The following is a 9,641-nucleotide window of genomic DNA, read 5'->3' as shown; positions in this document are numbered from 1 at the left end:
AACTTGTGAAGTGGGTTGGGCTGAGAGAGCTCAATGCATTTTTATTGAGTAAATTTCATCCATTCTTCCTAATAAAGAAATATCTCTAGCTCAACTTAAGGAAGTCGGTTTTTCTTTGTTTTTAGTGTCATAAAAGAAAGTAACCCAAAAATGATGTAGATGGCTTCCTGTGTAGGACTGTCATTAGTGGGGAAGGTTTTCACCTATTGTAGAATTGTTTAAAATGTTACATAAACTGTTTAAAATATTACATAAGTTCACAAAACCACAGACAGAATGAGTCACTAAGGAACTAGCAGCAAAACCTATGGATCCGCTATAAATACAGTATGCGATCCTTGGGTGGCAAGCATCACAGATCCAAAAGTCTTCTCCTTTAGCACTGAATTTGCACTCAGGGTCGTTATGATGTACATCCTGATCTGTGCCGCAGTTTTTCTGCCTTCTTTATTTGCTATCCCAAAAGGTCCCAGTGCTGTAGATGGACCAAGTGCTGAAGACACAAAACTTCTACAAGTAAGTTCCATCAAAACTTCCTATTCTCTCTAGGTTGATTGATCCTGAATTTTATTGTTTTTAAATTAATTATTTATTTAAGGAATATAAATCTGTATTGTATATTCATAGTATGTTATTTCTGCATCCATAACACTGCCCTTTTTTTCCCATCATGCTACTCAAGTTGATATGTGGTGGTAATTCCATCCATGTGCTGACTTATCCCTTGCTTTCCTAATGAAGTATTTCCATCTTGATCTGACTTTTGTTGTAATCTTTTAACTTCTTTCCATTATTGTTTAGGAAGTACATAATACTGTATATATAGACGGTATGATAGACATTTCAACTTAACGTAAGCATTTCCAAAAACACTGACAGAGATAAAGAGAGAAAAAGAGAAGTTATTTTTATGACACAAGTCACAAGCCTGTTTCTTTCTATTGACCATCGCTCATGGTGTGAAAAGCAAAATAAATAAATGCATCTGTGATTTAAGAAATTGGCAAGTTTCTTCCATCAAAGACAATGATTACAAAGAAGGTGCTAGCATGTGCAGAAGCAGATAAATTAACAATGGAACTTAAAGACCGAGAGGAAACGATTTATTACGAAACATGGAATAGATGGTATAGCTGGCTGGAGAAAGAATCTAAAATAATGTATAAATGTATAAATGTAAGAGAAGATATTATAGAGGAATGAAATAGTTAATGTGTAATAGATATGTATATACTGTAGTGAATATATGAATTAGTAAGTAATATATAAAATGTATGTGTATATAGTTGGTCAAAAGATAAAATAGATATTACCAAAGATGCCGGTATCGGAAAGCTGTAAAAATGTAACAAAGATGTTAAAGATGTAAATGCTGAATAAAAATTATTTTTTTAAAAAAAGAAAGAAATCGGCAAGTTTAGCAGGAATAAGGAATGGCAGTTGAATTCCATTAAAAATAGAACAGTCTTCTTCTGTTTAGTTGTCATTATAATGGACCACATAACCAGAACTTTAAACCTGGAAGAAATCTCAAAGAATTAGTAGCGTACCCACTGGTTGCTGAAAGAATTCTATAGCAGGCTTCCATAATTTTTTTATGTATGTATTTGTCAAATTTATATGGTCACTCAGCTCACATGATATGTCTAGTTTATAGCTCTATTAATTACCCAGCTGGCATCCCAATCAGATGACTATATTGCCTCTTTCCTGAAGGTATCGATTAAAGTTTGGCTGTTGCTTTACAGGATAGCCACCAGAGTAAATGAAAACAGACTGGCAGTGTTTGGTGGGAAAGGATGAAAATGGTGACTGTACAATATAATGTACAGAGTAAATAAATACAGCACCATTTATTAGTGTCAAGCCTGTAGCAGGATAGAGATACATAAACACATGCCAGTTGCCAAGCATCTGATTTTTGATCACATGACCAATGGGGCTGCTGCTATGGTCGTAAGTGTGAAAAAGGGTCATAAGTCACTTTTCTCAGTGCCGTTGTAACATTAAACAATCTCTAAATTAATTGTTGTAAATCAATCAGTTGTAAATCTGTTGTAAATCTGTACACCACATAGATTAAACTGTTGTGGCCCACCAGCAGCCAGCAGAGCTGGCAGCAGATTCGGACAGTGAGGAGGTTGACATGGGACATGTCAGATTCCAGGAAATGGGCCAGTCCTGGAGTCTGGGGAAGGCTCTGATGAGGGCTCTGCATCAGAGGCAGAGAGGAGGCCAGGGCCGGATGCCAGTTATCAGCTGTCTTCGGAGTCAGACATCAATGAGGCAGATGAACAGCTGGAGCCTGTTCCCAGTATGCGCATGCGCAGAGTTGCCAGATGAAGGGAACAGCTAAAGAACAAGGCTCGACTTGGGAGTAAGGCCGCAGGTGGACAATGAGTGGCCTCTCCCAGAGGGAATAAAAGAGGAGTGAATGGGGAGTGGGGTTTGCAAGAGACAGTTAGTTCCCTTAATTGGTTCGTGACTCCTTGCCAGGTTTTGAAGATATCGGCCTGGCAGCTCCCCAAGCCAGATATGGTCTGTGACTGTAAATTCACCCTTGAAAGACTTTGCTGGATGTGAATGAGAAGAATTCACAGTAACTTAATAAAAAGGAGTTTTTGTCGGGACAAGGAGTCTGCTTCATGGTTTGGGAATGCCTAGGTCAAAACATAAACATTCCTTTCCGTGCATTCAGAAAAAAAAGCATGGTACGAAAGATGCATGAAACATTTATGATTTTCCTTTTCCATAATCTAGGTTTATCTAGACAAATTCTTCCCAACCTATCATAAAAATGGCCTCAGCCTGCAAGAACGGCTCAGAGAAATGCAGAAATTCTTCCATTTGGCTGTCACTGGGAAAATGGATAAAGATACATTAAATGTAATGAAACAGCCTCGGTGTGGAGTCTCGGATGTCTCAGAAGGACAAAAAGCTCCAATAAGAATCTGGAATAAAAAAGTCCTCACATACAGGTTAATTATAATTTCAAGGTTGTTTTTTTTATATAAAAAGAACTTATTGGTTACATGATTTCTTGCATAGTCGTATTTTTTCATTCTTTTTTTACTTAAAGGATTAATAATTACACTCCGGATTTGCCAAGAAGGACAATTGAAGCAGCCATAGCAAGGGCGTTCCAAGTTTGGAGTGATGTAACTCCACTGACATTCCAGAAGGTTTTCAGAGCTGCTGATATTGAAATAGCTTTTGTACATGGTGGTAAGGCTGCCTGTTTTTAATCAACTAGCTCTCAAAATAATGCATTTTTCACACAATTCCTATCTCTTTTTTTAAAAATGTTTTTATTATATAGTTTCTTTTATAATACATCACATTTTCAATTTTATAACAACAGTCCATCTCATTCTGTCTTTCCTTCTTCTTCTTCCCTCCCTTCCCTTCTCCCCTCCACTTCCCTTTCCTTCCCTCTCTCCTTCTCCTCTCCCCTCTCTACTTCCCTCTTCTTTTGCCTCTTTCCTTCTCCTCTTCCCTCGGCCTTTCTCTCCTCCTCTCCTCTCCTCCATCTCACTCCACTCCACTCAGGGGTGAAATCCAGCAGGTTCTGACAGGTTCTGGAGAACTGGTAGCAGAAATTTTGAGTAGTTCAGAGAACCGGCAAATGCCACTTCTGGCTGGCCCCAGACTGGCGTGGGAATGGAGATTTTGCAATATCCTTCCCCCAGGAGTGGGGAGGGAATGGAGATTTTGCAGTATCCTTTCCCTGCCACCCCCACCAAGCCATGCCATGCCCACCAAGCCGTGCCCACAGAACTGGTAGTAAAAAAATTGAATTTCACCACTGACTCCACTCCACTCCACTTCCCATTCCTATCCTTTTCGGAAGCATCATTTAAATTCTCTCTGCTTTCACTGATCACATTCAAGGCCGACTAGAGTATAACCCAGAAGGTGTTTTCCTCCCTGGAAGGGCTGATGCTTACATTGAAATCGTTCATGGGAAATAGTAGTTCTACTTTAATCTGTATTGGTCAGACCCCCATCTCAGATGGTCATCCAGCTGTAGACTCCATTTTTAAAAAAACTTCAGATAACTGAAGAGCCCTGGAGGCGCAGTGGTTAGAAGGCATAATTGCAGGCAAATTCTGCCCACAGTCTGGAGTTCGATCCTGACAGGGCTCAAGGGTAACTCAGCCTTCTATCCTTCCGAGGTCAGCAAAATGTGGACCCAGATTGTTGGGAGCAATATGTAAATAATGCTTACATTGTAAATCACCTAGAGAGTGCTGTAAAGCACTATGGGGCAGTATATAAGACTAAATGCTATTGCTATTGTTAACTGGAATAGGTTCACAGAAAGATTGCCGAGATGATGTAAAAAATTGTTCTGTGAGGAGATATTGATGGAACTAGATATATTTAATCTTGAGAAAAGGGAGAACATCTTTCAAAAACCTGAAAGGATGTCACACTAAGTTGAAGGAAGACAGATTTTGTTGACCATATGAGCAGATAAATGGTAATGATTAAATGGCAATGATTAATTACCAAGGTGGGAGGTGGGATCCCCCTTTTCATTGCATTTGTTGAAGCAAAGATTATGTAGTCATTCGTTAAGATTTTTCATTGATTGAAGATTCTTTCCAGTTCTATGCTGGTTCTCTTTCACTACTTCTTCAGATCATTTCACAGATATATTAGCCCAGGCTTAAAAATTATTGCTGTTTTGGCATCACTGCAATGATCTCTTGTTCTATGAAATGATTGATGGCTGTGATTGAGACTGCTTGCTCCTCTCTGTGAGTTCTCTGTTTGGATTAAATCACTGGCTATAGTTCTATTATCCAAGAGCTATCATAGCTGGGTTTAAAAATTCAGATGACCACTAGATTAGAAGCAGAGAGTAATCATTTATGTAAGCCTTGGCTGACATCTACTTGGATTCTTGCATCTGAAGATGATGTTCCTAAGAATTAATGATGAGAATGATGAAGTTCCTAAGAAATTTTGATCTCTTTCCTCCTTAAATAATAAACATAGGAGAAAATATTTAATCAAGGAATATCTCTTAGTTAATATACAGTAAATACTGTTCTGTTTCAAAATTATGCAGTATTCATTAACAAATAAGTAGCTTGGGAAAAATTCCCAAACTATTAGTTTGGTTAACATTCCAGTTTTCCTATCTCTCCCTCCTGAACCATCATTCAACACCTTGAGAGATACTTTGGAGACATAATTTAAGCTCAGAAAGTCTTGTGCCTAACACAGAGCATTATGCTGCCACTCACTACATCACTGTCACCATGGGCCCATATTCATATTGCATGATTATATGGATAGTGAAAGTCAAAAAAAAGGGAAATAGGTTTACTTAAGGGTGTTGAAAATGGCAGCATAATGCTCCTAAACTACTATCTTATTCGTTTGTTTTTTTTAAAAGTTTTTTTATTTTATAGACAAACAAACATACAATACATAATCAATCGTTCAGTGTATCATCTGAGTACATCTTTTGTGTCTTCTTCTTACTCCTCCAATATTTATCATATCTTGATACTATCATTTCATTTATTGTAACATTTCCTCCACATTTCTTACTTTTCTATTAATACATTTATCTATCTTTTTATCCTCCTTCTTCTTCACTCATTTCATTACAACGTTGCCCTAAATATATATCTTCTCTGACCAATGGTAAAATTGCCCCATATCTTAAAGTATTCCGATTCCTCTCTTTCTTTAATTGTCAAAGTCAATCTATTCATTTCTGCACAGTCCAATATTTTCTTAATTACTTCTCCCTCTGTATGGATTTTCTCTGCTTTCCATCTTTGCGCAAATACTATTCTCGCTGCAGTTATAACATGTATAATGAAATATATATTTTCTTTACTAAATTTCTCTGGTAAGTTACCCAATAGGAACAGTTCAGGTTTTAAATCTATATGTTGATTTAAATCTATATCATTTCTTCTAACCATGTTTTAATTTTAATCCAATAATTTCTTGCTTCTGGACACGTCCACCACATATGATAATATGTTCCTGGTGTCTGATGGCATTTCCAACATTTAGCTGATTTATCTTTAAACATTTTTGCCAATTTTTAGGTGGCTATCTTATTCATTGATGGCTTATATGTTATATTTCAAATTTAGAACATGGTGATTATAGCCCTTTTGATCGCCAAGGAGGAGTTTTGGCTCATGCTTACTATCCTGGATCAGGAATTGGGGGAGATACACATTTTGATGAAGCAGAGAAATGGTCATCATATAACAGAGGTAAGTCACTCATTAACTATTTGAGGTTATTGCTCATCTATTTTATAATGAAAATTATTGCCAAGACCATTAATATCATAAACAAAGAGTAATCGATCAAAAACTAGCAACCAGGTGATACCTGAAGACCTCTGAAATATTTGCCCCTGAACTGGGAATATAAATTATATTTTATATTAGATTAAATCCAATTTTATTTTTGCCCTGGCCCCGTCATGAGAGTCAAATGGAGTTCTAGCCCTGAAAAGGCATTGTCTTGGGATTTAGGAGGCTATATTTCAGTTTCTGCTAATTGACCCATTTTTCTTTTCTTTTGTTTTAGAGGTCAACCTGTTCCTTGTTGCTGCGCATGAATTTGGTCATGCTTTAGGACTTTCCCATTCTAATGTCGTTGGCTCTTTGATGTACCCAACATATTCTTACACAAACCCACAGATCTTCCGTCTCCCAAGTAATGACAGACGAAGAATTCAGAGACTTTATGGTAAGTACAACCCATTAAATATGAACCAACCGTGTTCAGTGGCAGCCAAAAAAGCTAATGCAATTCTAAGTTGCATTATCAGAGGGATACAATCAAGATCAAGTGAGGTACTAATACCACTCTATAAAGCCTTAGTAAGACCACACCTAGAGTACTGCATCCAGTTTTGGTCACCACACTATAAAAAAGATGTCGAGACTCTAGAAAAAGTGCAGAGAAGAGCAACCAAGGTGATTTGGGGACTGGAGGCTAAAACATACGATGAACATTTGCAGGAACTGGGCATGGTTAGTCTAGTGAAGAAAAGGACCAGGGGAGACATGATAACAGTGTTCCAGTATTTGAGGGGCTGCCACAGAGAGGAGTGGGTCAAGCTATTTTCCAAAGCACCTGAAGGCCAGACAAGGAATAATGGATGGAAACTGAAAAAGGAGAGATTCAACCTGAAAACATGGAGAATTTTTCTGACAGTGAGAGCAATCAACCAATGGAACAGCTTGCCTTCAGAGGTTGTGGGAGCTTCATCACTGGAAGCTTTCATGAAGAGACTGGACTGCCATCTGTCAGAAATGGTGTAGGGTCTCCTACTTGGGCGGGGGGAGTTGGACTAGATGACCTACAAGATCCCTTCCAACTCTGTTAATCTGTTAGCCAAGTACGGTATGAAGTTTCTAATTCTTATGGTGAAGTGCATTTTAATCGCTCCCCAATCTTTGGTTGTACTCCCTTTCTAATGGGTGCCAATTTTAGCTAGACAGGTCTATTAACTGGCACACAACAATTTTTTTATATAATCTGCTTCTTCTCTTGGAGCTCAAGGGTGTCTTACAATGGGAGGTTTCCCCTAATTTTATTTTATCTCCAAAATACTGTTGCAATTTATAATTAGGGCTAAGAAAAAGTAAACAGATTGAAACCATCTACTGAAATCTATGGTTGAAAGGTCCATAGAAAGTCAAAGTCCAACAATTTAGCCACTCATTATAAACCAAAAACTTGGTGGCTCTACCATCACCTTAGGATGTTACACAGCCAGCTCCAAATATTTATTTATTTATCGGATTTATATGCTGCCCTTTCTCCACAAGGACTCAGGGCGGCTCACAGCAATAAGCAACAACAAGTCCAAATTAAAATTCAAACAATAAAAGAATCTAAAATTCCCATTAAAACCCTTTCAGTCCAGGCCAGCCTGGTGAAACAACCATGTTTTAAGGTCACGGCGGAAAGAGCGAAGGTCAGGGGCCACCCGGAGCTCCAAGGGGAGCTAATTCCAGAGGGTAGGTGCGCCTACAGAGAAGGCTCGCTCTCTAGGGGCCATTAGCCAACATTGCTTGGCCGACGGAACCCCAAGCAGGCCCTCTCTGTGTGAGTGCACTGGGCGATGGGGAGCTGTTGCTGGCTCCAGGTGATCCGCCAGATACCCCGGGCCTAAGCCATGTAGGGCTTTATAGGTAATCACCAACACCTTGAACCTATGAGGAAAATATCTTCATTCTGTTTATCTCTTCTATCTCTTATATCCCAAAGATTCTGGAAGGAGCCAGTCATGTTTGTCTGATATTAGCTTGTTTCCCAGATTTAAAGAATGTTTCAGCCCCTTTTGCTTATATAGCAGTCCTTGCCTACTTCTTCAAAATCATATCCCTGATTCTCCACAGTAAGGTTGGCACCAGGTTTCCTGGTGGTATTCACTTACCTTCCCTACCAGTTCGTAAATGTGTGCTCACTCCGCTCGCACATGCCATCATTCATGCATGCGCAAGGCCTTCTGCACATGCGCAGAGCCTCGAAAACATGGAAAAATGGGACATCATGACGTCCACATAGATGGGAGGGGCATTCCGCAATCGCCCGTACCGGTTTGCCCGAACCGGATAGAACCGGCTGAATACCACCACTGATCTAATTCCTGATTCTGTCCTAACCAGCCTATTGTAGTGGAGCAAATTAATCACTCTTCTTTTTATTGAGCAAATCTGCTGTGGAAAAACAACGGTGTTCCTATTTTATCCTATATGTATATTTATTTATTTTTTTAACTCCCTTTAACAATATCCTTCTTTTTTTTCTTCCTTAGGAGCAAGGAAGTGAAACCATTGCAGAACCCATTGTATTTAAATGGCATAGAAGAATTTATATTTTGCATGGATCAAAAGCATTACTTCAACTAAGTTTATAACATAGTCAAAGCAGCAAAAGTTTGGTTGCCTGCTTGATAACGGGGAAAGACTAGTGGACTGTACTTTGTTATGAAAGCTACGTTGGTTGTTGATTAACTTCCTGGTCCAATTCAAGATGCAGATGACCAAATGCAAGGTGTGCATGTCCTGTAGATGCCTTCACTTGGAAACAGCATTTCATCCAACATCAAACCAACACCAACCTTCTGGCCATGTAGAGAAACCACCACGATCTGGCTGTACCCGAAAGTCTTTGGGGATTGATATATGTCAGTTTCCATCTCTCTGTTATTAGTTTGGGGATCTAGTTATTTTTTGTTTTCTTTGTAATACTTCCTTGTTATTTTTTTGTAAGCAACTGGAGATGTTTTGGGAAATGTTCTTGTACCGATACATAGCTAATAAATAATCCAACCCTTTCATGTGTTGTGGTCCTAGGAAGCATTTTGTATTTTTCTTCTGTGTTTAATGAAAGTCTATGAAAGTCTGATCGGTGCACGGGGGGTGGGGGTGTTGCCTTTGCATACATGTGTGTGAATTTGTGTGTGAATCAGTTTTTCTTTTTATCTCAAGTTGGGTCTGTATCCAGAGGTGGGATTCACTTACCTTCCCTACCGGTTCGCGAATGTGTGTGCGTGCGCAAGCCTCCTCTGCGCATGTGCACAACATTCTGCACATGCGCAGTGCTCATGCATTACGTCTGGGTGGGTGGGCGGAGCCTCC

The 9,641-nt window shown here is 39.0% G+C and overlaps 1 protein-coding gene across 1 annotated transcript; it reads left to right on the top strand.

The window, feature by feature from the left end:
• The first annotated feature begins 294 nt into the window (after positions 1 to 294).
• On the top strand, positions 295 to 9,340 carry LOC117660863 (matrix metalloproteinase-18-like). The gene is made up of 6 exons (XM_034409193.3): positions 295 to 516; positions 2,761 to 2,978; positions 3,080 to 3,225; positions 6,126 to 6,251; positions 6,574 to 6,735; positions 8,816 to 9,340. Exons 1-6 carry the CDS (start codon positions 406 to 408, stop codon positions 8,827 to 8,829), a joined length of 777 nt encoding a protein of 258 aa, XP_034265084.1. The 5' UTR covers positions 295 to 405; the 3' UTR covers positions 8,830 to 9,340.
• The last annotated feature ends 301 nt before the right edge of the window (positions 9,341 to 9,641 follow it).

Source organism: Pantherophis guttatus, chromosome 5 (genome assembly GCF_059756535.1).
Source record: "Pantherophis guttatus breed Tessera chromosome 5, ASM5975653v1, whole genome shotgun sequence".
Classification (NCBI taxonomy): domain Eukaryota; kingdom Metazoa; phylum Chordata; class Lepidosauria; order Squamata; family Colubridae; genus Pantherophis; species Pantherophis guttatus.
The sequence above is the reverse complement of the archived record's forward strand: the minus strand, read 5'-3'. Positions and strand labels throughout refer to the sequence as shown.

Bases quoted from the DNA above. Each gene is read 5' to 3' on its own strand.
- LOC117660863 (XM_034409193.3), top strand. From the start codon at position 406: ATGATGTACATCCTGATCTGTGCCGCAGTTTTTCTGCCTTCTTTATTT. The intron at 517-2,760 runs GTAAGTTCCATC...TCCATAATCTAG, and splicing joins AAGACACAAAACTTCTACAA to GTTTATCTAGACAAATTCTT. The intron at 3,226-6,125 runs GTAAGGCTGCCT...TTTCAAATTTAG, and splicing joins AATAGCTTTTGTACATGGTG to AACATGGTGATTATAGCCCT.